Source organism: Balaenoptera musculus, chromosome 8, assembly GCF_009873245.2.
Source record: "Balaenoptera musculus isolate JJ_BM4_2016_0621 chromosome 8, mBalMus1.pri.v3, whole genome shotgun sequence".
Classification (NCBI taxonomy): Eukaryota; Metazoa; Chordata; class Mammalia; order Artiodactyla; family Balaenopteridae; genus Balaenoptera; species Balaenoptera musculus.
The window spans coordinates 109299464-109324733 of NC_045792.1; the positions used below are offsets into that span (position 1 = coordinate 109299464).

General features: G+C 69.0%; 1 protein-coding gene across 18 annotated transcripts in view; it reads right to left on the reverse strand.

Annotated features, from left to right (window-relative positions):
• The window catches only part of BRSK2 (BR serine/threonine kinase 2), a 65210-nt gene that overhangs the window by 7666 nt on the left and 32274 nt on the right, over nucleotides 1–25270 (reverse strand). For 8 of the 18 annotated variants that reach the window (XR_005020950.1, XR_005020951.1, XR_005020952.1 and 5 more), the window contains exons 2-17: nucleotides 15127–15221; nucleotides 13707–13792; nucleotides 11083–11223; nucleotides 10465–10581; nucleotides 9702–9735; nucleotides 9418–9486; nucleotides 9182–9328; nucleotides 8240–8271; nucleotides 7614–7778; nucleotides 7398–7495; nucleotides 7172–7322; nucleotides 5471–5536; nucleotides 4299–4322; nucleotides 3440–3500; nucleotides 2503–2710; nucleotides 1738–1786 (exon numbers count right to left, since the gene is read on the reverse strand). Coding sequence is in view for 13 of the 18 variants with exons in the window: in XM_036861216.1 (XP_036717111.1) it covers nucleotides 1738–1786; nucleotides 2503–2710; nucleotides 3440–3500; nucleotides 4299–4322; nucleotides 5471–5536; nucleotides 7172–7322; nucleotides 7398–7495; nucleotides 7614–7778; nucleotides 8240–8271; nucleotides 9182–9328; nucleotides 9418–9486; nucleotides 9702–9735; nucleotides 10465–10581; nucleotides 11083–11223; nucleotides 13707–13792; nucleotides 15127–15221 (1543 nt within the window). In the remaining 5 variants the exon portion in view is untranslated. Of the gene's footprint in view, nucleotides 1–1737; nucleotides 1787–2502; nucleotides 2711–3439; nucleotides 3501–4298; nucleotides 4323–5470; nucleotides 5537–7171; nucleotides 7323–7397; nucleotides 7496–7613; nucleotides 7779–8239; nucleotides 8272–9181; nucleotides 9329–9417; nucleotides 9487–9701; nucleotides 9736–10464; nucleotides 10582–11082; nucleotides 11224–13702; nucleotides 13793–15126; nucleotides 15222–25270 lie in introns of those variants that run through there. The other 10 variants (XR_005020954.1, XM_036861221.1, XM_036861222.1 and 7 more) reach the window with 4 other exon arrangements.

Genomic DNA, 25270 nt, shown 5'->3' on the forward strand with positions numbered 1-25270 from the left:
CGCGCCACTCACCCCAGCACCACACGGGGGCCTGAGCCCAGGACGTGGGCCAGGAGGCGGTTCTGAAGCCCGCGGTGGGGGCTTCTGCCCCTCCTCCCTCGATGAAGAGACAGAGCAACAGGAAAGCTCCGTGTTGCGCTTTGGTGTCTGGTTTGAAAGCAGCCTGGATGAGCCAGGAAGGCCTGTGACGGTAAATTAAGTCTGGGCGTCAACTGGGCCCGTTTGGTAAAGGTTGGGTGTACTTCTTGAGAGCAACTTTGAGACGTCGTGACGAGCAGACTCTGGACATGGCGGGCCTTGTCCGCTCGGTGGGAGGTCCTGAGAGCAAAGGCTGAGGCTCCTGGAGGGGAAGGGATTCTCAGCACTGAGACGGAGGAGCCGCCCTGATTCCCGCCTGCGAGGCCTACAGTCCCCGGACTCGCCAGCCCCACGATCGCACGGGCCGGTTCTGGAACACGCGGACGCACACGCTCAACTGACACGAGGCTGCTGGCCGCTGGTGGAGGGGACGTCTCAGGGCGGGCGAGCACGTCCTTGGGAGGAGTGGGTGCTGCGGGTGCAGCGGCCCCCCAGGGCCGCCCGTCTGCTCTTTCCCAGCAGCCACACGCACCGGGTGGCGACGCTGGCCGGGGCCCTCGGGAGGGGGACGAGGCCTCCAGGACTCGAGAACGGGCAGAGGAGGCTGCAGGCCACCTGCACGGTGGTGTCAGCTGCTCTGGGTGGCTTTTTTTTTTGAGTTTTCTGATAAACCTAACAATTCTGTTACAAATATGGTTGTGAGAGCTTCTGATGACAGCAGGAAACCGTGACCAAAGGGAGACAAACGGTGGAACCACGGAGATCCCGAAACCCCGCACTTCAGGCTGGCTGCCCTCCAGCTCCGCCCCCGCCCGCTCCCGCTGCGTCCACAGGCCCCACGCGGGGTCACGACGACAGGGTAACGGCAGCTTCTCCTGCCGGGCCGAAGGCTGCCGGCGAGGTCACAGCGGCCCTGCCCTGTGTCCGCTCCGCACTTCACGTTCGCACGAGGCGGTGGGGAGCGAAGGCTGGGGCCTCTCTGGGGTCTACACCCCAGACACACGGGACTCGCGTCCAGACATCCAGCTGGGCGGAAGCACTGCCCCCCTGTCGCCTCAAGGCCCTGCTTCCTCCCCTTGCAGGATGGTGAGCCGGGGGCTCGATCTGTCCTGACCTTGGCCAAGGCCACCCTGCCCTGGACATGTGTTTCCGCCGGCCGTTCCTCCTCCTCGCCTGCTCCCTGAGACCCTCCATCCCTAGGAGTCGCCAGGTGTCCGTCCACACTCCGGGCTGGGCTCACCCTGGGAAGCTCCAGTCAGCACTGCCCAGCGCCCCTCCCTGGTGGAGGCCCCCCTGCAGGCACCGCATCCCTGGTCACCAAGGGCTGGGGGCCCACACGCTCCCCCATGTGGAGGCCAGGGCTCTCGGCAGGTGGGGACGGTCACCCTGAGGCGTGGCTGTGCTCTCCCCTGCCACCCCCGGTTCCAGGCACCCCCAGGCTGGGGCTTCTGAGCACATCTGGGAAGAGCAGCTCCCTCACCGCCCAGGCCCTGCCCCCCAGCCTGGCATTCGACGTGGAGACACAGAGACCCCAGCGCTGAGGGACCCCAAAGCCCTCAGTGGATCCCCCGGCCTGACACATGGGAGGGTCCGTCACAGACCCCCACGCGCTAAGGCGGCGGCGATAGGTGACACTTGACCTCGGGCAGGGCCACTTACTCTGGGGACGACTCCGGGGTCAGGTTGGACATCTCCTCGGGCGTCGGAACTGCACACGGGAAGGACGGGGAGAGTGTGGTGACCACTCCACCCTTCCCCCACTAGGACGCCTGCGCCGCGGGTGGGGTCTCGGGAGCCACGGCACCGTCTCCAGCGCCCACGGGCACGGGTCGGCTCCCGGCTCCTGCCCGCCCGGCCGCAGGAGTCTCGGGCTACAGGGAGCTGTCCTGCCTTCTGGTGCTGAAGCCAGGCCTCACCGTCTCTGGCCTCCAACCAGCCCTGCTGTCCCGGGATCGATGGCACCGCCCGTCGACCGCGCTGGGTGGCTGGTGGGGCCTGGTGGCCTGGAGGTACCAGTTGACCCTCGGCACCCAGCACACAGGGGCAGGCTGCCTACCACTGCCCCAGCCCCGTGGGCTTCCTCACCACACCCGCCCACTGGCCCACTCTCCTCCGTGGGGCTCAGGCAGCCCGGCCTGAGCAGGCCGCTGGGCCAAAGGGGAACAATGGAGCCAGGAGGGGTCCCAAGGCTGCACCCGCCGGGCAGGCATCCCTGCACTGTGGGGTCCTCGACACACAGGGGGCAGGCTTGGGGATACGTGGACACTGGGGGTACCTCCCGCCAGCGCTTTCGGGAGGATAAACCACCAAGGGGGAGGGGAAGACCCTCTGAAGCCGGCCCCTGCCTGCCCCGCTCGCCAGGACAGCTCCCTGCCACCAGCCCCCCGAGCCCCGCCCACCCCGTGTGTCCCGCCACATACTCACCTTGCAGTTTCCGGCGGTGGAAGCGGGGTGACCCCAGGAAGCTGTTCTTGATGGAGTTGAGCCGTGTCCTCCAGGGCACCCCTCCCACGCTGGGGCTGGACGGTGGCGTGGGGTTGGGCGTGCCGGCCGGGCTCTCCTTGGGCGTGTGCACAGGCGTCCCCTTGGGGGTAGGGAGGGGACTGCCCCTCGGAGAGGGGTGAGGGGTCACCTGTATGGTGGGGACAGATTTGGTGTTTGCTTCAGTCCCGGTGGGTGGGAGCCGGGCAGGGGCCGGCAGGGTGGGTGGGCCTGGGGTCAGGGCCAGCTGGGGGCTGAGGCCTCCCGCAACAAGGGGCCGGGCCTGGGTGCCAGCCGGGAGTGGGTTGGACTTGGTGCCCTGCAGCGGCTTGTCGGTCAGCTTGGCCTTGCTCGGCAAGGTCTGGGTCTTGGGGTTGGGCCGCGGGGCGGCCTGTGGAGGGAGGACGTGTCCGGGCCGCGAGGCGCTCCGGCCAGCTTCGGGCTCCACGGAGGTGGCCGGGGGGCAGGCCACAAAGGGAAGCTCGGGGGGCGGGGGAGGCAAGACAAACTTTCTAACAGGCTACGGGGCAGCGCAGAGGGCAGGAGGGAGAGCACACGGGCCCCCGAGAGCCAAGCGGCCCCAGTGCATGCCCCGCCCGCCCCCCATGCACACACAGCAGCCGGGGACCCCAAGGCAGGACCAGCGGGGGGGGGCAGGCACCGGGGTGGGGGCGTTCACCACAAAAGAAAAGAACACACGAGAAAACAAACAAAACAAGACAAAACAAAAAACGTGCAGTCAGCGAAGGCAGCCGGAGCCCACAGAGCAGCAGCTGCCACCACGCGGGCGGCCCCAGCAGCAGGCGGGGTTGGGGGGGCCCACCGAGCCGCCCCCCGCCCGGGCGCACGCTGGTGACGGAGCTGGGGCGGGGTCACTTACCCGGGGGCTGCTGAGTGGGCTGGTGGAGAGGCCTGAGGAAGCGCCGCTGATGGACCTAGACCTGGGGACACAGGTGCAGAGGGCGGCTCAGACCGGGAGGGGGCCTCAGGCTCTCGGCTCCCCTCTCCCCTCAGGTGGACGCTCCAGGAGGCCTGGAGCCCTGGTTGAGAGCCCCGAGGCTGCCCCAGTCTGTGGCACACCTGGCCGTGCCTGGGGCTGTCCTGCTGTCCCCGCCCTGCTTCTCACCAGGCCCAGGAGAGCCCACCGCCCCTTGGGGGCCCCATCAGAGCCCCAGTGGTGCAGCTGGAGACCGTGGGACTCCTCTTCCCCCCACGCAGAAGGTGCCCTGTGTCCAAGGCCCGAGGCCGCAGGTCCAGGATGGCACGGAGGAGCCCTCGGCAAGGATCTCTCGGGGCCCGGGATGAGAGGACACAGGGCTTCCCACGAGCCGACCCCAGCCCCGGTGCCCTGAGGCAGCCCGGCTGAACCCCGACGCTGAGCTGTCACAGGCCCCGAGTCCTGCGCTCCGCCCGGCGCCTCACACCCTGCCGTGCGGGCCACCAGCTGGCACCAGCCCAGCCCCTCCACGCCCATGGCCCTCCCCTTGCTCACACCACGAGCACCTGGGACGGGCGTCAGCAGGGACGCGGGCTCGGTCCACCCCGGCCCCATCTGGCCTGCAGACCTGGCCTGGGCCTGGCCGGAGAGAGGCCACTGGCGCAGCATGCCCAGCGGAGACACGCAGGCAGCCGCCGCCCCCTCAGGGCAGGAACTGGACACCTCTCGGGGCAGGGCCAGGCCTGCGGGGCCTCGCTCCACCACCCCGCGTGGCCTCGAGGGAAAGGAAACGCCCGCTCACCCCTGGGCGCCGGCACCTGCCATCCTTAGAGCAAGGAAACCGGAGGGGTCGAGGCAGCCACAGGAGAGAAGAGGACAGAAGAGAGTGAAGGGCGTCCGCACCGCCCACCCGCCAGCCCGGCCACGCTGCCCACACCGCAGCTGGCCCCTGGGCCTCGGGCCGGAGCTGAGCCCACGCTGGCCGGTCCCCCGGCACCTGTGGACTGGGGCCCCGTGGCGATGACCCTCCGACTCCCGCCCCGCGAGCTGACACAGCCCGGAGCCGGGGGCAGCGCAGACGCCGCTCTCAGCACCCCCGGCCCAGCCTGCCCGAGCCCAGGTCCGCACTCAGAGCCGGGCCCGGGCCCGAAGCTTCCAGATGCTGAGAACGGGGCTGGGGGGCTGGTCGGTGCCAGCTGGTGCCCACCCCAGCAGCCAAAAGCCAGCCATGAGCTTGCTGCTCGGCACAAGGAAAGCGGAGAAGCAGCAGCGGGAGAGAGAGGGGAGCCGCGTGCACGCCCTCCTGTCTAACCAGGCGGTCCCTGGAAACTGAGCTGCGGAAGGACGGCGCCAGCACGAGAGCAGCCAGGGCGCGGAGCGGAGCGGGTGAGGCGCAGGCAGGTGCAGGGGGAGTCAGAGGGGGCCCGGGGGCGAGTGAGGCCCCGCACTGTCACCGCCGGGCAGGAGGCCCTGCAGGGGCGGGGCCAGGGGCTCCGGAAGGCCAGACCCTGTGCAGAGACCCCTGGGACCGGCACACCTCCTGCCCCTTCCTAGGGAGCCTGCAGCTGCCTGGGGCTGCCACGTCTACTCTGGCCCTTGCGGGCAGCACGGTGGTCCCAGGATACGGGCCAGCGTGGGATGGGGGAGGGGAGCTTAACGAGGGCCACGGAGGCCCACTGACCACAGGGCGAGGGCCGGCCGGAAGGGACCTCACGGCTTGCAGCCCAGAGGCCCAGGGCAGGGAGAGTCTCTGGGTCTCCCAGCCCCTCTCGGGGCCGGCCATGGGCCTCATCCCAGCAGCCCCGCTCCTCCTCCTGGGCGTCAGCCTAGCCTGACCCGGGCCCGTCCCCGGCTCGCTGAAAAGTTCCCTCGCCAAAGGGGAGAGGGCCAGATGCACCTCAGGCCAGCCCTGCCACCAGGCCCGCCACTGTCTCTGGGGCTGGGGGGCGGGGGATGGGTGGGCAGGGTGTATACCTGTCTTCTTTGCTGAATTGGGGGTGGGCTTCAGCGATATCCAGGCTTTTACTGAACATTGCTTTACTACAGCGGGAACAAAGCGAGAAAACAGAGTTACTGACGCAGCCCCACCAGGCGGTCCAGGAGGCCAGACCTCCACACAGCTCCAAGCTGGGCACCACCCCCCTGGCCCCAGGCCAGGGCGCACGGACGTGAGGGGGAGGTCAGGCAGGAGAGCACCAGGGCCGTAGCACACCCAGCCCCATGACTTGCTCGGCAGGGTGGCCTGGCCAGGCCTTGGAGGATGCCTAGCGCTGCCGCCAGCCCCGGGACCCCTCCAGCCCCAGCGGGTGTGGCCTGTTGTGGTAACGAGTGTCCAGGCCAGAGAGGAGGCAGAGCCTGAGAAGCAGCAGCGAGTGGGGAAGTGCCAGGGGAAGGACGGCTCACACCTGACCCCACCCCACCTCCCCCAGGCACCCCCGGCCCCCGAGGCGTCCAGGCCTGGAAGGTAGAGCAGAAACCACGACGGGGGGGCCTCCCACGCCCAGCCCCTGCGCCTGCGCCTGCGCCTGCCCCAGGCAGCTGCGGTGTGCGGGGTGTGGGTGGCTGGTGCGGGGAGGGCTGGCGAGCCTTCAAGCTGCCCTGCAGGTGTTGAACCGGAAGCCAGGACAAGGCTCGGGAAAAGTAGGCTGGGGAGAGGTGACCTCTCGCCTGGGCCACTGGAGGGGGCCGTTTCCCTGGGGCCCCGCCGGGAGAGGTGCACCCCCAGCGAGCAGGACACAAGGCATAATCAGGGCAAGACCGCGGCCAGCAGGGACCTTCCTGCTCCTCCCCTCCCCCCACGCCAGTGCACGAGCCCGCAGCGGGTGGGCCACGCGGCCCGGAGACCTGGAAGGAAGCCCCAGAGGCCAGGACCCCAGGTCAGAGGCTGAGCCAGCCTGCTTCCCCGGGGAGGGCCTGGGACCACCACGGGGCTGTGGCCTGTGAGTTGGGCAGCCAGTTGAATCCTGATGGTGGCCCAGTAGCCCTGCGGTTCCTCGGAGGCCTGGCCGAAGGGGCTGTCCCCAGATGGCTGAAGCCCCTGCCCGGGCAGGAAAGCTTGGTCTCGCCCAGCCAGCCCCGAATCAGCAGAGGCTCTGCAGGACCTGGATGCCCTTCGTTCCTCCGGGGCGGGGCGGGGGGGGGGGTCTGTTTGGATAGCCCAGACCTGCTCCTCACCCACCGCCCTGCCCCAAAGTTCCACGTCCCTGACCCCCGCACCGCCACAGGTGACCCAAACAGGGGCTCAGCGTCAATCAGGGACAGGCCTACTGGGCTGCAGCTCTGAACACAGCTCGACCTCTCAGCAGCTCAGCCTAACCCACTCCGGCCCAGCTCACCCAGTCCTGTCCACGATGGCCTGACCCAGCCCAGTTTAACCCGGGCCAACAAAGCAAAGCCCAGCCCAGCCCAGAGTCCAGCCCAGATCAACCTACTTCAGCTCAGTCCAGCCCAGTGCAGACCTGCCCTGCCCAGCGCAGCCCACCTTAGCCCAGCGCAGCCAGCCCTGCCCAGCGCAGCCCATGCAGTCCAGCCCTGCCCAGTGGCCTCAGCCCAGCCCCAGGGCCGGGGGCGCAAAGAAGAGCCGAGCCAGGCCCAGCACAGCCCGTGAGGGGCCCCGTCGCTGACTGGGCCGGGGCACCAGGCGGCGGAGCGCTGGGCCCTCCAGCAGGCACGCACCTCTGGCCGTGCTGGGCCACCTCGACGGCCCGCCGCGCAGGCACCGGGGAGCCGCCGTCCGTCGCGCTCAGCACCTCCATGGACTTGCGCTCAGGCCGCCGCTTGCCGTGCCGGTTCAGCATCGGGGAATCCACGCGCTTCCGGGGAGGGTCTGCGTGCAGATGGGGGTCAGGGCCAGGCGGCCTGGAGGGGGCAGCATGGGCCGGGCCACCCTGGGACCTTGTACCTATCTCGTTCCTAGGCGGCAGGTCCTCGTCCTCGTGGCTCGGATACCTTTCTTTCCGGTCCAGGAGGAGGAAATAAATCATCTTCTCCTGGTTTTCCCTGCAGCGGGCGAGAGGCGCCAGGAAGGGTGGATGGGGGTTCCTGGAGGGCGGCGTCCCCACCCACAGACTCCACCACGGCCCCCCAGCCCCCGGCCCGGCGCGGCTCCTGGACGCACTCCTCGGACAGCAGGTCCTGCAGCAGCTTGTTGCGGTCCCGGAAGCAGCCCAGCGAGTGCATGCTGTCCAGCACGTCGGGGTCGATGTCCTCCAGGCTGGGCAGCGAGCGGAGCTGCACCTTGCGGGGGACGGGCTGCTCCGGCTCGGGCTCGTTCTTGCCTCCTCTGTGGGTGACAGGGCGCCGCCGCCACTCACTCACCTCTGGCCCAGCCCCAGGCTCCTCCGCCCCCTCCCCTTCCTGGGGCCCCGAGTCCTGCTGCTCTGCCTGCGCCCGGCCCCTGCGCGCCTCCCGCGTCCTGCACGCGCCCGGCCCCTGCGCGCCTCCCGCGTCCTGCACGCGCCCGGCCCCTGCGCGCCTCCCGCGTCCTGCACGCGCCCGGCCCCTGCGCGCCTCCCGCGTCCTGCACGCGCCCGGCCCCTGCGCGCCTCCGGCGTCCTGCATGTGCCCAGCGCAGGCCGGCCCAGGGGCCCCGAGAGCTGGCTGGGTGGCCCGAGGCTGGAGGCAAGCCTGCGCTGGGCCCCCTGCCCCGCCCCCCCCCCCCCCCCCCCCCGCGCCTTCCCTAGCAGGCCCTCCAGGCCACAGCGGCAGGCAAAGCAGGCGATGAGGGGAGGAAAAGCTACTTACATATACCAAATGTGTTTCTGAATGTGCTCTAGCTACAAGGAAAGAGAAACAGGGAGTTAGTACGAGGAAGGAGCAGAGGCCACGTTAGGAGGCCAGCGGGAGCGGGAGCAGGGAGGTGGGGGCCTGAGTGTGGAGAGAGCAGGAGAATGGGGGAGGGGGGAGGAGGGGGGGAGGGGACAGGTACGGAGCCACAGGGAGGACCCAGAGGGGGAGGGAGAGCCTGGAGGAGGGGGAGGCGTTGCGGGAGGATGGAGAGTGGGGAGAGCACGGGGGGGCTCCAGGCTAGCACCCCTGACCCTGCCTATCTCAAGTGGAAGAGAAAACGCCACCCTAGAGACAGCAGAGAGCTGGGGAGAGTGCGGGCTGCAGGCAGGGGCCGAGGGAGCGGTTTGGGGGGTGGGAAGCAGGAGCCCCCGGGGCTCAGGGCGGGAGGCCTGAGGGAGGACAGCAGCAGGGAAGCAGCCAGGGCTCAGCCCACCTGTGCGGGAGGGGCTGGGTGCAGGTGTGAGCGGGAGGCTCGGGGCTACCCCGGCTCTCCACCCTGACTTGGGGGGCTTGCTTGGGGAGGGCGGCCTCTTGGGCAGTCCTGCTGCCCCTGCCCCGGGGGACCTGACATCCTGGCACGAACCGAGCCCAGAGGAGGCCAGAGACGGCTGGCTGGGGCTTCTTTCAGAAGCGGGGGCTTCCCTCAGACCCTGGCCACCCCCTGGCCACTGGAGTCGGTCATGAGGAACTCTTCTCGCGTACAGGGCAGGCCCCGGACGGCCGGAGAGACTCCGCGCTCCTGGACCGCACTCGCGCGCAGACGGCCCTGGGCGCGCGCACCCACCACCTGCGCGCGTTCATGCCGGGCACGCGCCCATGCCTGTGCCCTCGCGCGCCCGCGGCCTCCGCCCCGCGCCCGTGCGCCCAGGTACGAGCTCTGGGGGAGGAGGGACGCACCGTGAGGCGCCGCGTGGCGTCCACCTCGATCATGCCGCGCAGCAGGCTCTGGCAGTCGGGCGGGATGAAGTGCGGCATGTGGAACACGCCCCGCTTCACCTTCTCCAGCAGCTGCCGCAGGTTGTCGTCGTCGAAGGGCAGCGCCCCCTGCCGGCGGGACCGGGTCACCGCGGGGGCGGACCGACGAGGGGGCGGGATGGGGATGGGGATGGGGGCGGGGGCGGGGGCAGCCTCACCACAAGCAGGGCGAACAGAATCACGCCGCAGCTCCACACGTCTGCCTTGCGGCCATCGTACTTCTCTCCCTGCGGACAGCACTGGGGTTGGTGCGGGCTTAGGGCCGGGGTCTTTGCGGAGACCGAGGGGCCCAGGGGAAGCGTCTGGGAGGAGCTGGCCCCGTGGGCGGCGCCAAGGACAGGCGGCCAGGCCCCGGCCTGGGGGTCCGCGATCTCCGGGGCAGGGAGGCCCCCTAGGCGGGACAGGGACCAGGGTGGGGGCGCGTGGTGGGGTGGTTACTTACCCGGATGACCTCCGGGCAGGCATAGTGGGGGGACCTGAGGGCAAAGGCAGCAGTCAGGGCAGGAGACTCAGGACCCACCGTGCACCCAGCCATCCCGCCCCCTGGACTTCTGGACTGCCCCCAGGTCCGCAGCAGGTGGAGGCGGAGGGAGGGGTCCTCCCCGCTCCCCCCCCCCACCGCAAACTCTGCCTGGGGCGGATGCCCCACTGTGGGATTCTCAGGCCCACCAAGAGGCCCCAGGGCTTTGGTGCCGATTCCCTCACAACCTAATCCCCCCTGCATGCTCCTGGGGGAGGCCCAGGCCTGGGACCCAGGGGCCCACTCTGCTCCAGGCTGTCTGTCCACCTGCCCTGCCCAAGGAGATGGTCACCAGAGGCTGGACTGTGAGGCGTGTCCAGGGTTCCAGACCCGGCACCCCCATGAGAGTGCACGGAGCAGGAAGCTGGCATGCCAGCCTCCCTCCCAAGCAGGGCAGGGAGTTCCCAGGGCAAGACCGGCCTTTCTGAGCCTGGCCACAGAGCCGAGAGATGTAATGGGCCAGGCGGGTCGCCTGCAGCCCCTCACTGAACTGCACTGGGGAGACAGTGCCAGGAGCAGAGCCGGGGCCCTGCCTCCAGCCCAGGCTGTGGGGTGCTGGGGGGCCCCGGGGCTGCGGGGCCACCTGGCTGGGCAGCCACGGGGCCAGGCTGTGGGCGGGGCAGCAGCCCCTGGCCACTGTTCCTGGCCTATGGAGAACCGGCAGCCGGTCCCGGGCACAGCTCACCCGCAGCTAGTCTCCAGCAGGCTGTCGCCAACCTGCAGCGACGCCATGCCGAAGTCTGCGACCCTGATGTTATTCTTCTCGTCCAGCAGAAGGTTTTCTGGTTTCAGATCCCGGTGGCTGGGAAGGAAGGCGGGATTGAGGCTGACAGGGGTGGGAGCTGCCGCCCCTCCCGAAACCCTGCCCTCACAACATGAGGCCAATGGCAGCGCTGCCTGGTGATGTCACCAGCAGCCAATCGAAAGTCTCCTACGGGGCAGCCGGCTGCAGGGTGGCAGGATGGAGGGACAGGGACTCCGCCAGCAACGGGCAAGCTCTGCTTTGCTCCCTGGGGTGCCGTTCCCCTTCGCTGCTTCCCCCACCACACCTGCTCTGGGCCGAGGCCAACCTGGGGCCCCCAGGCCGAGGGTGCCCTGACCCCAGGACCCCTGAAAAAACCAAGGAGACTTGGGTGGGCACCTGGCAGAAAGCTTTCTGATGACCCTGGGCTGGGGGGCCAGTGGAGGATATACTGCCTGATCCAGGGGGAACGGGGGTAGTGCAAGAGTTGGGGGAGGCACACCTGCAGGGACGGGGGCTACCTGGTGGGGGACAGGGCACCTGGAGGGGCGGGGGACGCACCATATGGAGTGACTGTGGCAGAAGTCTAGCGCAGAGATGATCTGCCGGAAGAACTTTCTAGCCTCTTTGGGGGTCAGCCTCCCCTTCTTGACAAGGTAGTCGAAGAGCTCCCCACCAGACACGTGTTCTAGCACCAGGTATCTGCGGGGGACGGGCGGGCGTCGGGTGGGCGCACCCAGCCAGGGCACCGCTGGCCAGAGGCGGTGGACCACCACCCCATCCCGGCGCCATCCTCCACCACGTCCCAGCACTGGGCACCCTCAGCGGGTGGGGTCCCCGCCCACCTCCAGGGAAGCAGGTCCAGAGGAGCAGGGCCACACTGGGCCCCAGCGCGAGAGGGGCACTGCAGTTGCTGACCGTCTTGCGAGCCTGAGGCTTGGCCCTCCCTGGCCACCCCGGGCTGGGCTCCCAGAGGAGGGGGGACACATCGGACACTCAGGCCCTCAGGAAGCCCTGGCCAGCAGGGCAGACCTCAAAAAGGCATGGGTGGGGGACAGGGCACAGCTGGTCTCGGAAGAGAGGGGGGTGGGGGTGGGACGAGGGTCTAGGTGGGTGTGGCCAGAAGGCAGGTGGTGAATGCCCCCAGCTTGGGTCAACATAGCTGGGGTGATGCCGAAGGGTGGGGGTGAGCTACTGGAGGGGTGGGCTTCCCATGGCGCCCCGGGTTCCATGGGGACCCCACGCCCCTCTGCAGTGAGAAGTGGGCTGTGTCCAAGCTGAGCCTCCCTGGGGTGGAACCTGAGGGGCTGGTTTCTAGGGTGGGGCGGGGGGTGGTCCAAGACACGTGGACACGGATGCCTGCGGGCCTCAGGGGAGCTGGGCCTGGAGGGCTGAGCACAGGCCCCGAGGAGCCCCGGGTGGGAGCCAGGGAGGGGTGGTCCTGGTGGGCTGCGGTGGCCTGGGGAGGGGAGGTGGGTGACAGGGGACGTGCGGGACCAGGGCTGGCGAGGATGAGGGTGTGGGCCTCGGGGGGCTGTATCAGGAGCTGGTCTTGCAGGAATGGAGGGGCTGGAGCGGGGGGAGGGGGGGCAGCCTGTCTGCAGAGAGGAGGGATTGGGGGGAGGAAACGGCTGGAGACACAGGGTGGGGAGACTGGGTGGGGTTCGAGCAGAGGCGGGGCCAGTCCCAGGGGACCTGCCCTGCTCCTGAGCGGGAGGACACAGCACAGGCCCAGCGGTGCCCCAGCCTCGGTGGCGGAGGTCCCCTGCCTGCTCCCCTGCCTCCAGGCTCCCTGGGCCGCCTTGGGACCCCCGGGAGGGCGCTGGGCCCAGCAGCACCAAGGCCGGCCACCGGCCACCATGCTCCCAGCATCCTGTTCCTGTCACCCCGCCTCTGCTCGGCTGCGCCCCCGCCTGGCCTGCTGTCCGGGCCCCTCCCTGCTTCCTGCCCCTCCTGGGGGCCTCCTGGGGGCCTCTCCCCCTGCCTGGCACCCCCACAAGTATCTGAACAGGAGGAGGCGGTGCGACCGGTCTCCTGTGTGCAGAGGTGGGCAAGGCCTGCCCAGCACCCGCCCGTACCCCGAAGTCACGGGGCGTCATCAAGACGGTGCCAGGTGGGTCCCCACGTGGGCCTGTGCCCCTCACGGCGGTCCCGATGGCGGCTTCAGCTCACCAGTGTCGGGGGCCCAGGACCACCACCTGCCTCCCACCCACGATCCCAGGGTAACCAGTGCCCTGCTCTTCTCAGGGCCCCCATGGGGGGCGGCTCTTGTCATCCCACCTGCAGTTAAACACTCAGAGTTGGGCATTCGTGCAGCACGGGGTCCCCGGCTGGCACAGGAGGAGAGGGAGGCCCGAGAGCGGGCGCTGCTTGCTGGAGGGGCTGGGGCTGAACCCGGGCCCCCTGCTCCCCCAGGGCCACTTCCTGCCCCCACCTCCCCTGCCCGAGACAGCGCTGCAGGGGCTAAGGCCAGCCTGCATCAGGGGCCCATCAAGGCCCAGCTCGAGGCCTTGAGGGCCCCTGGGGCAGTGGGCCTGCGGGGACCGTGCCAGGCCAGCCCCCTGCCCACACCCCCTCGCTCAGCCGCGCGTCCCAAGGAACGCTCTGGCAGAACCCCTCCCTGAGGGACGCGGCCCAGCAGCCAGGCCTCTCCTACGGCCACACACGGGGCAGCGGCAGAGCTGACTCCCCCGAGGGGACCCTGTGAGCGGCCGCCCACGCCCCCGGGGGAGCTCGCTGAGGCCACACAGCGGGGGGCGTGGGGGGCTGCCCACGCGGGGAGACGTCCGCCAGCCTCAGTTGCCTCGGTGGTGACAGGAAGTCAGCCACGCTCAGCATCCCGACGGCGGGCTGGGTGAGGGGCCTGGCGTGGCGACAGTGCGGTCGGCCGGCCTGGGGTCCCCACCCACACGAGGGAGAACACGGGGGCTCCAAGGGGCTTGGCAAGGGATCCGTGGGAGCCCCCGGCAGAGCGGCGGAGTCCTGAGGCTCACTGGGGCCGGGAGAAAGGGCCTGAGTTGCTCCTGCCCCTCGAAGGTCCCATCCTCAAGCCAGTGGCTCTGCAAGTCCCAGCTGACCAGCCCTGGACCTGGTCAAGGAGCAGTGACCACCACGGCCTGTCCTTCAGACCCCCTCCTGGGACGGCCCCCTCTGCCCCCCAGCTCTCCGGACCCAGCAATACCTACAAATATTTTTTGTTTTCATAGACGTCATGCAGCTTGAGGACGTGGGGGTGCTCGATCAGCTTCAGGATGGCGATCTCCCGCTCCACCTGCGGGCAAGGGGGCGCCGTCACGGCAGGCCGGGCTCATGCCCCAACCCGTGCGCCGCCCACCCGCCCGTCCAGGCTGTGGGGTCACAGAGCCCCCGGGATGCTGGGCTCCTGGGGGCAGCACTGGGCCCTGGGGCAGGTCCAGCCTCGCACCGGCATCTCCACCCCGTGGGCCGCCTCCCTGCCCCTCCCCCAGCTGCGCTCCGGCCCTGCCAGGCCTCTGGGGGGTGGCCCGGTTACACCCCCAGGTCCACTTCCACTGAGATAGCTCCTGTCTTCCCACTCAGATATGTCGTGGCCTCTTGACCTTAGCGCCCCAAACTGACACGTAAGACCCTGCCCCCAAGCCCGGCGCTGGCCAAGGCAGGATGGGAATCTGCCAACCCCCCACCAGCACTGCCCCCACCCCATCCAAACAACTGCCGCCTCCCCTTAAAACCAGCCCGTGGGGGCTTCCCTGGTGGCACAGTGGTTGAGAATCTGCCTGCCAATGCAGGGGACACGGGTTCGAGCCCTGGTCTGGGAAGATCCCACATGCCGCGGAGCAACTGGGCCCGTGAGCCACAATTACTGAGCCTGCGCGTCTGGAGCCTGTGCTCCGCAACAAGAGAGGCCGCAACAGTGAGAGGCCCGCGCACCGCGATGAAGAGTGGCCCCCGCTCGCCGCAACTAGAGAAAGCCCTCGCGCAGAAACGAAGACCCAACACAGCCAAAAATAAAAAAATTAATTAAAAAAAAAAAAACAGCCCATGGCGCATCCCCCAGGGTTCCCCAGCTGGGCCCACCCGGTCCCCCCCTGCCCCCACCGGCCAGAGGTGTCCTCACTGTGTCACTGGCCGGCACCCACCACGGCCCTCCTGCTTCCCTGCCCCCGTGTGCCTGGAGGGCCAGGCCTCCTCGCCCTCCGCCCCTCACCCCTGCCCGCTGAGTTGACAGCCGTTTGGACAGATGAGCCCAGACAGACGGGAAACAGGGCCTGGGCGGCCCCCTCCCCGCTGAGTGTCTGGTCCCACCCAGAGTCCTCCAGTCACGTGGGGTCTGCTTCAGTCCCTCAGGGGACCGGACTCCACCAGGGCTGGGGTAGGGGGGGCTGAGATGGGGGGAGCGGGGAGGAGGAGGGGCTGCGAGGCCTCCTGGGACCTGGCACTTCCTCTTCTCCCTCAGAGACAGGGTCTCCTCCTGATTCTAATGGGGGAAACTGAGGCCAGCCAGCCCTCTCAACAGATGGGACAGCAGGACCCAGCAGGAACCCAGCAGGAACCCCCCTTCCCAGGCTGGCTCCACCCCGCCCACTGGGCACTCCCCACCTGCCCCCGCCCGCCCCCCATGCTCACCTTCATCAGTACAGACTCGCTGAGCTTCTCGCGGTTGACGATCTTGACAGCCACCTTCTGGCACGTGACACAGTGAATCCCCAGCTTCACGAGGCCTGGGGGCGAGGGGAGCCCTCAGACCCCGTCCGGCCACCGCCCAGGCCTGACCAGCAGGGCCCCTCCCGCACCCAACCCCGGCCCCTCACTCAGCGCCGGGATCCTGTGCCCCTGCCCCCACAGCGTGTCCTGGGCCAACCCCAGGCCAACGTCTGCCCTCCCACGCTCCCTGGTCGGTGGCCAGAGGCTGTCCCCAGTGTGGTCACTCTGCCCCACGCTACATGCTGGCCCTCTGCCCCTCCAGCCTGGGCCTCGGGCCCTCACTCCCCGGCCAGCGACACCTGGAGTCCCTCCCCCAGACCTTAGCCAGAGCTCGGCCCCTCAGCAGGGGAGCCAGGGTGCCCTCAGGTCCCACAGGCCCCTCCCCCGCCCGTCACCCTCCTCTTGGCCTTCGGACCCCTGGACAAGGTGCCCCCGACACCTGTGTCCAGCTCCCTGCTCTCCCCAGGACACCGGCACAGGCCCAAGGCCCCTCCCCCAGCAGCTGCAGCCCCGCGGCCCGCCTCCCTGCATCTCCCGCGGGACAGGACACTCCGCCGATTCACCTCTGCTGTCATCACCACGCTGCAGGGAGCCGCGGTCCTGGTCACTGCCCCCTGGCCTCCTGCCCTCCTGCCCTCCGCTGGACCCTCTGTGGCCTCAGACCGAGACGCCCTGCACTCTCCCCTCCCAAGCCTGGGCCCGACCTGGACGTTCCCCGCGGTGGCCTGTGTTCCCCGATGGGCACAGAGGTGACCACCATGGTCCGGGCGGCCTCCGGCATTCGGGCGCCTGGATGCAGCGCAGGACGGCACTGCAGCCTGCCCACGACCTCTGCTGGGTTTTGAGGGATGTGGGGCGCTGGACGCCTCTCAGTTTCATTCACACTTTGCCGACTCTGTTGCTGCTGCTTTAGTTACGACCTTGACACAGTCTCACAGTTCCGACCACTCGGCTTCGCACTTGCCCCTTTTTACACTGCTGAGGGGTGGCTCTTATCAATTTGCAAAGCCCTTTGCTTTTTATGGGAAATGAATTCTTTGCCATATGCATGGAAAACACATTCCCGTAAAGGGCGCGTCTCTTCATCAGGCCTTCGGGGTCACGAGCAGTCACACCTTCCCAGCAGTGTCGCGTCCTCCTCCTTCCTGCTCCCCGTGGGCAGTGGGCTTGCCGGCCGCCGGGAGGTGACCTGTGCCCCCCAGACGCAGCAGCAGCGGCAGGCGGGGCTGGACGAGGGCTGGGAGACCAGGCCCGGTGGAACCCCCGAGCCCTGAGCCTGGGGGCCCGAAGCTCCTCGACTCAGGGAAGGACAGAGGTCCCGCAGGGGGGCCCGCTGAGCCCCGGCTCCCACCCGGGAAGGGCTGCGGGCTCCTGGGCGCTCTCACCAGCTGCCTTTGATCCGGAGCCCGAGCCCTGTGATTCCAGGTCAGGAGCCGAGCACAGAGAATGGGCCCCGGGAAGCAGGAGGAGCGTCACGGGCATCTGTAATTCAGAGCCGTGGCCCAGGGCCTCCAGGACGGCCTCCAGGATGGCCTCCAGCACGGGAACCGGGCCTGGCACTGAGCCCTCCACCCCGGCACCAGGCAGGTCTGGGCGCAGACGCAGAAACCCAGCAGGAGCACGCCTGAGTGAGAAGCAGGCTTCTGCCCGGCGAGTCTCCCAGACAAGGTGCACAGGCCTCGAGGAGCCGCAGCGACGGCGGCCTGGCCGCTCCCCGGGGGCACAAGTCCCTCCAAGTCCCTAATGCCCAGGACAGATGGCCCAGAAACGTGCCACAGATGAGCCTCACACCTGTGCACACACACCCCTACACGCGTGTCCTCAGGAGGCAGGGGTCACGGGCACGTGGGGAATAAAGGGAAGTGAGCTTCAACTCAAAAGGGAGCTGGACAGGGACGCAGGCGACCCTCCGAAAGTGGAAAACCAAGTGGCCACTGCCACCACCCCCATCACTGACCACCACAGCAGCCAGTCTGCTGACAGAGCGTTGGGGCCGTGTGACATTGGGGACCGTTACCACCCTCACTTCACAGATGAGAAACTCCATCACCAGCTGGTGCACAGAAAGGCCAGGAGGACAAAGGACCCAGTGGACAAGGTGCCCTGGATGAGCCCCATGCCATCAGGGCGTGAGCCTGCCACACCCTCAGAGCTGCTAGCGGGCCTGCGGGCTGGGCCCCCGGCCAGGACACGTGGCTGGGGTGCAGGGGGCTGCCCTGGGCCGCGTCCTAGAACTCTGGTGGCTATCTCCCTGCCTTCACCTTCCTCCACTTGCTGCCTCTTTCCCCAAAAGTCCTCTGCCCACAGACTCCTACACACCCCTCAAAGCCCTGCATGGAGGTGCCCCTCCTGGGTGAAGCTTCCAGGCCGCCCTGGCCATGCTGGTCTCCTGCAGCCCCGGGGTCCTCTGGGGTGGGAGGTTTGGGTTCCAAGCAGTCCTGCCACTTCCCTGGAGGCAGGGAGCAGAGTGCACCCTCAGGAGGGCCTGCTAGGGAAGCCCAAGACCGCCCTAATTACCCTGCCCTCCAACAGCTCAGGCTCATTTTCCAAGTGTGATTTCACCTCTAATTATTGCCTTTGCAGCAAATACGGCGCACGTCAAGAGAAGGAGAGTACAGAGCGTCACAGATAATTGCGGGAGGAACAGAGGCAATCCCGCCCGGCGGGTGCTTGAGGGTGCTGCGCCGCCTGGGCCCTGCTGCAGGAAGGGGCTCCTCAAGGGCGTCCTGAGGACCCCAGGCCCACCCACGAGTGCCCCACCACACCCCAGGCTCAGGCACAAGGACGCGTGTGCACGAACATGGGCCCCCACCTCCCGGGGCTCCTGAGCACGGCTGGGAGAGTCAAGGGGATCCAGGAACCCCTAACTGAGAGCAGACCCCGCCCCAGGGCGCCCAAGTGTGCGGGACCTCCCCGCACCTGGGCCAAGGGCGCGGGTCAGCAGGACGGCCCTCTCGAGCACCCCGGCCCCTCCACTCATCTACTGGGGCTCGAGGGCCAAGAGGCGGCCACAGTGCTGGGGGCAGGGAGCTCTCCAGGCCTGGCTCAGCGCCCTCTGCAGCCCCCGCTGGCCCCCGGTTAGCTGTCAAACCCAGGGCACCAGTCTGGTCGGAGGAAGGAGGCCAGGGTCCCGGGCGGCCTGGGAGCGGTGGAGAGCGGGAAGGTGCAGCCCTCGGGGCTCTCAGACCTGCAGGGGTCCAGCATGCGAGGTGGCTGGACGGGCCTGTGGGGTCAGAGGTCAGGCAGGGGTAGTCCTGAGCAGCTGCCTCACCCTCCGGCTCTCTGGGCATCCTTGGCCTCCCTTTTCTTCTTGGTCAGGTACCTTCAGGGAAAAACCCTGCTGGAGGGCCCTGCACCCAGGGGGCTGCCAGCTCATAGGAGTGAACAGAGCATGAGGGACCACCACCCTGTGGGGAGCCCCGAGAGGGGGGCCCAGACTCCACTGTCCAGAAACTGCCATTGGGGCTGGACAGGGGTCCGGGCCAGGTGACAGTGCTGCATCGGGGGGGGGGCGGGGAAGGGGACCCTCTGCACCCCAGGCTCAGCCCTGTAGCCCAGCAGGGCAGTCAACACTGGGGGTGTCAGCGGGGCTGCCTGAGGACTCCCCTCCCTACAGACACAGTGGGGTCACTCCCTACCCTCTAACTGCATGCCAGCCTCCAGCGCTGTTTCCACCCCCAAGTAATGAGCCTCTGTGGGTGCCCCAGGCCCACCTGGGAGGGGGAGGCCCTGGTCTGGTGCCGGCGGCATCAGGCTCTCCTCTCCACCTCTCAGGGTGGTCTGGCCAAGGCCTGCTGCCCCATCCCTGCAGCCCCATCCCTGCAGCCCCCAGCCCTGCAGCCCCAGCCCTGCTGCCCCCAGCCCTGCAGCCCCAGCCCTGCAGCCCCATCCCTGCAGCCCCAGCCCTGCAGCCCCCAGCCCTGCTGCCCCCAGTCCTGCTGCCCCCAGTCCTGCTGCCCCCAGTCCTGCTGCCCCCAGTCCTGCTGCCCCAGCCCTGCTGCCCCCAGTCCTGCTGCCCCCAGCCCTGCTGCCCCAGCCCTGCTGCCCCATCCCTGCAGCCCCAGCCCAGCAGCCCCCAGCCCTGCTGCCCCCAGCCCTGCAGCCCCCAGCCCAGCAGCCCCCAGCCCTGCTGGTCCCAGCCCTGCTGCCCCAGCCCTGCTGCCCCCAGCCCTGCAGCCCCCAGCCCTGCAGCCCCCAGCCCTGCTGGTCCCAGCCCTGCAGCCCCAGCCCTGCAGCCCCCAGCCCTGCTGGTCCCAGCCCTGCAGCCCCAGCCCTGCAGCCCCCAGCCCTGCAGCCCCAGCCCTGCAGCCCCCAGTCCTGCTGTCCCAGCCCTGCTGCCCCCAGCCCTGCTGCCCCCAGCCCTGCAGCCCCCAGCCCTGCAGCCCCCAGCCCTGCTGCCCCAGCCCTGCTGCCCCAGCCCTGCAGCCCCCAGCCCTGCAGCCCCCAGCCCTGCAGCCCCCAGCCCTGCTGGTCCCAGCCCTGCAGCCCCAGCCCTGCAGCCCCCAGCCCTGCTGGTCCCAGCCCTGCAGCCCCAGCCCTGCAGCCCCCAGCCCTGCAGCCCCCAGCCCTGCTGGTCCCAGCCCTGCTGCCCCAGCCCTGCAGCCCCCAGCCCTGCAGCCCCCAGCCCTGCTGGTCCCAGCCCTGCAGCCCCAGCCCTGCAGCCCCCAGCCCTGCAGCCCCCAGCCCTGCTGGTCCCAGCCCTGCAGCCCCAGCCCTGCAGCCCCCAGCCCTGCAGCCCCCAGCCCTGCTGGTCCCAGCCCTGCAGCCCAGCCCTGCAGCCCCCAGCCCTGCAGCCCCCAGCCCTGCTGGTCCCAGCCCTGCTGCCCCAGCCCTGCAGCCCCCAGCCCTGCAGCCCCAGCCCTGCAGCCCCCAGCCCTGCAGCCCCAGCCCTGCAGCCCCCAGCCCTGCTGGTCCCAGCCCTGCTGCCCCAGCCCTGCAGCCCCCAGCCCTGCAGCCCCCAGCCCTGCTGGTCCCAGCCCTGCTGCCCCAGCCCTGCAGCCCCCAGCCCTGCAGCCCCCAGTCCTGCTGCCCCAGCCCTGCTGCCCCAGCCCTGCAGCCCCCAGCCCTGCAGCCCCCAGCCCTGCTGCCCCATCCCTGCAGCCCCATCCCTGCAGCCCCCAGCCCTGCAGCCCCAGCCCTGCTGCCCCCAGCCCTGCTGTCCCAGCCCTGCTGCCCCCAGCCCTGCTGCCCCCAGCCCTGCAGCCCCAGCCCTGCTGCCCTAGCCCTGCAGTCCCTGTGGGCAGACAGTGTGGCTCCCAGGGGCCTGCCCCTCCGCCCTTCGTCCTGAGCTCAGAGCCGCCCCGGGCCCTCGGCTGTCCGTCTTCTCTCCAGGTGCCAGGCCACTACACGGCCTCCCTCAGGGCATGCTTGGAGCGCCTCCCGGAGGGCCCTGCCCCCCCCCCACCGGGGCCCCTCGCTCCTCTGCCTGTGGCCGTCAGGTCCTGAGACCCCAGCTGGCCCCACCCCACCCCTTGGGGGCCCAGTGAGCGTCCTGCACCCAGGGCTTTCCTGGCCACCCCTGAGTGGCGGCTGCAGGGGGGTCAGGACCAGAGGGAGGTCCCACTCCTGTCAGTGACATTCCTCTGCCAGTTTCCATCTCTGATTACCAACCCCCCACCCACCCAGCCCACGCGCTGTCCACCTCATCTGAGCCCCCGGATGGCGATAGGGGCACCGTGGCTCAGCCTGTCAGCCCCCCGCCACATGGCACTGTGACCACCCTTCCAGAGGGGCGGCGTCTCGTGGGCGGGAGCCTCCCTCCCAGGATTGGGGTGCCTTTCCTATACTACGGCCCTTGAAGATGGCCTGTGGGTTCCCGTCACCCAGGGCCTTCCCAGCACCCTCTTTAATAGGCCGGGAGGGAGATTCTCGGGGCCTGGGGGCCACGCTCAGCCGGTGCCTGTGGCAGGAGAGCTTCGCGACCTTCTCCCCTGTGGCTGACCTGTGTCCCACCCACCACGTGACAACACCGGAGTGTGACCTCGAGCCTCCCCTGGCTTGAGCTCCACGCTGCCAGCCAGCGCTCGCCGGCCATGTCCTCTGCACATCCACCACATGCCGGCCTGGGAGTCCTCTGCACACGGGAACCAGGGCACGAGAGGGGTGTGCGCACGCTAGCGCACACACACGTACGTGGGTCCCGTGCGTGGTTGCCCCCGCCCGCGCCTCCACACGGCCGACTGGCCGTGTGACCTCGGTGACACAAATCCCATGGGCTCTGCACGGCGGCCGGGTCTGCCCCGGGCCCTGCTGGCAAAGTCCTACGAAGTGACACGTACAGGGTGCACGTGGCTCCCACACAGACGGGAAAGCAGAGACAGAAAAGACTGGTTTTGCCATTTCTCGTTTAAATCACCAAATCTAGATCGTGCTGCCACCGTGAGCACCCATCCCTGGGGCATGGAGCCAGCTGAAGGAAGAGAGAAGGCCCCTCCACCCCCTGGGCCGGGCTGTCCCCTGCGTGGTCCTCTGTGGCTCCCCAGTCCCTCCTCCCTCCCTCCCCAGCCACAAGCCGTGGGCCCCTCCCTCGGTGGCGTCAGCTCTCCAGGGCCCTGGAGTTTTTGCCTAAAAGGCCCTTCTCCCCGCTGCCCCACCGTCTCCATACTGCCAGACGCACCAAGCCACAGCTTCACGGGCTCAGGGCTCCCTCCTGCTTGGCACCCTGCCCTGTCCCTCCTGCCCGCCCCACCCCACGGGGGAGTCCCCTGCCTCAGGGGCCAACCCCGAGACCCCCTCGTGTGGCTTCTGCCTCGCGCCCCCCAGAAGAGGGCGAAGGTTCAGATAAAGGGTGGGGGTCAGCCTGTCTCCCCGGACGCGGGCGCCGAGGCTCTGGCGGCGGGGGAGGGGCGCCAGCCCGGAGTCAGCACGTTTCTCTGTTACCTCCGCGTGAGCCAGCGGCAGGCGGCCTGGAAACCAGAACCCGCTCTGCCGCAGCGCAGCGCCAGCTGCTGTCCGTGGTGCTGACAGAGCCGGGCCGCAGCCTCCGACAAGCCCAGGCCTTCAGGGGACAGGAAACAAACCCTGCGGGGAAGGGACGGGACACACCCGCTCCTGCGAAGCCCCCGTCCGTGTGCCCACACCGGCCTCCTCGCGCCGGGGACGCGGGTACGGGTGACCAGACGGGGTGGAGGGCAGGATGCGCCAGAGCCCAGCTCGGGTCACCTGGCAGCTCCAGACCCCCGTCAGGCTTCTGCTGAGCCCGGAGGAGGGCAGGGCAGCCTGCCTGGACCCCCCAGAGCCCCTCTGAGCACCCGGGAGACACCAGCATCCAGCCGCTAACACTCACAGGACCACCGAGCACCACTAACGCCCGGGGCGGCGACCGGCCCTCCTCGCGCATCACTCCCCACTGTGCCTCTGGACCACGTGGCCAGCTCCCCAGGGCCACAAGCACAGCTAACGGCGACCCACTTTCCGCCCACTGCGGGGGCGCCGGGGGATGCTGTTTTCCTGGGGTGGGCAGGACGGAGCAGCCCTGCCACCCCTCCCGCCCAGGCTCTCGCTGGACGAGGATGGGGGAGGCGGCTCCACACTGGCTCTTGGGAAGTCAGCAAAGCTGGTCACCCTGCTGCCCGCCCTGCTGCCCGGCCCTGCTGCCCGGCCCAGCTGCCCGCCCTGCTGCCCGCCCTGCTGCCCGCCCTGCTGCCCGGCCCAGCTGCCCGCCCTGCTGCCCACCCTGCTGCCCGGCCCTGCTGCCCGGCCTGCTGCCCACCCTGCTGCCCGCGGCTGGCACCAGGGGAGCCTTAGAGAGCGGTCGGGGTGAGACGGGCTCGGCTGCCCTCACTGAGACGGGGCAAGAGCAGGAATGGGGCTGAGTCCCCAGCCTGGGAGGGGACGCGTCTTCTGGCATCAGTGCAGTGGCGCCTGGCCTCCCGGCGCAGGTCCTTCCTGCCACCTGGGCGCTGGCTGCTCCGCCCGCCTCGGTGGACTGCAGCCCCACGAGGACCTCCGGTGACTTGTGCTCCTGGAAACCGGCCCCTGGGCAGTGTAGTCGCCCCCTCGCTGCACCAGGGCTGGTCTGTGTGGCCAGTGGAACGTGGCAGAACGGATGGCTTCCTGTCTCCAAGGTCAGATGCTAACAAGAGCACAGCTTCCTTTGGGGTCCCTGGGGTCTTGCTCGGGTGGAGACGGCTGCCTTGTCTCTAGGCAGTGCCCCTCGGAGACAGCCACACGGCCTCCAGGTGACAGCAGGGGCGGGGGGAGCCTCCAGTCCAGCCCACACCTGGAACCTCGTGAGACCCCTGAGCCCCATGCACCCAGCTCGGCTGCCCTGGACGCCTGCCCCTCAGGGGTGGTGAGAGAACATTTGCTGTCTCAAGACACTAGGTTTTGGGGGCAGCTTGTTATACAGCAACAGAGACCAAAGAAATACACTCAGCCCTACAACCACCAGGCCTCAGAGGAACGCCCGGGACGGTGTCCAGTGTGAGCTGAACACACGTGGGGGACAGCCTCACAGACAGGACACATGGCCTCAGCGGCAGTCGAGCCTGGTGGTCCCGGCCAGTGCTCTCAGACAAGAACCCGAACCGCCCCAGGCCTGAGTTTCCTCACCTGAGGAAGCAGGAAAAATAATACCTCAACAGCCCCCCGGCCGGCCCAGCCCAGCCCCATCGGACAGCAGGAGGTGCCTGTGAAACCCTGGGACCGGAAGAGGGGCGGCCTCTCCCCCTAGGCAGCCTACCCAGAGGGAGTCCCAGGGCCAGAGCCTCAACCCTGGTCTGTCTCGACCCCCAGCCAGCTGGCCGGCTCCCGCCACCGCTGGGGGAGAGCAAGGGCCTGCCCGGCTCCCAGGACGAAGTCCTCCCAGGCCCGGCCGGGTTGGGAGCCCGAGGGACGGCGAGTCGCACGGATGCCGGTGGTGGGTTGAGGAGGATGCACGGCCCTCCCCACTCCTGGGGGGGCGGGGCTGGCTGTATCCTTGTCTTCTAAACCTTGGGGAAACTCCCGCCACCGGGTGGCCGCTGAGAAAAGGGGACTCCTCGGCCCATCCTCTGTCTCCCACACTGACCCCGTCTCTTCCCCAGCACAGCCCCCTCCGCTGTCTGCCTGTGTGGGTGGGGGATCCTGAGGGGGGGCAGGAGGCCACTCCACTAGGGTGACGGTTAACCCCACCTGGCTCTCCTCCCATCACCCCCCCACTCGGGGCACCCAGCTGTGGGGGAGGAGCCCTGGTGGCACCCGGGTCCAGGCTTCCAGGAAGGGCATCCCCTCCCTCATCCTGCAGGACCAGGGACGGCTAGGCGACAGCCAGGCGACGGCCAAGGGCTCCCGGCAGCAGCCGAGCAGCTCTTGAGCCCACGGGCAGGGAGCGACAGTGCAAAACTGGGATCCGCTCGGGGCCCCAAACCCAGTGTGCAGGGGTTGAATGGTGGCCCCAAGAAGATGTGTCCACATCCTAATGCCCAGAACCCATAAGTGTGAGCATGTTTGGGAAAAGGGCCTTTACAGAGGTACTTAAGTTATAGATCTCAAGAGGAGATCACCCTGCATGGAGGGTGGGTGCGCCCGAAATCCAAAGACAAAGTTCTTATAAGAGAAAGACAGAGGGAGATTAGACACAGGCGCAGGGAGGAGGCCACGTGAAGATGGAGGGAGAGGCCACGGGGATGCTTCTAGAAGAGCCAGCAAACCACCGAAAGCCCGGGGTGGGGGGCCTGGAACCATCCTCCCTCAGAGCCTCAGGAGAACCACTGCAGACTTCCGGCTCCTGGAGTTGAGGATAAGATTCTGTTGTTCTAGTGACCAGGGTTGTGGCAGTCGTGTGGGGCCCCAGGGAACTGTGCAGGGTCCCTTCAGCTCACACGGTATTTACCTGAGTCTCCTCTCACCCCAAACCTCCTGGTACATTTCAGAAGGGTTTCCGTTCACTCCAGAGGCCTCTATGTAAGCACGTACCTTCACGTCACTCAGTGTAACGGGAGCCCCTCCCCAGGCCCCCACACACGCAGCAAAGGCCTCTGTGCCCGCCGCAACGGGCAGCCCCCAACAGTACTCGAGCACCCAGGGGCCCTGGAGAGGTTAAGGACAGGACTGGGGGGCGGGTGTCGGGTTCTGCTGCCTCTGA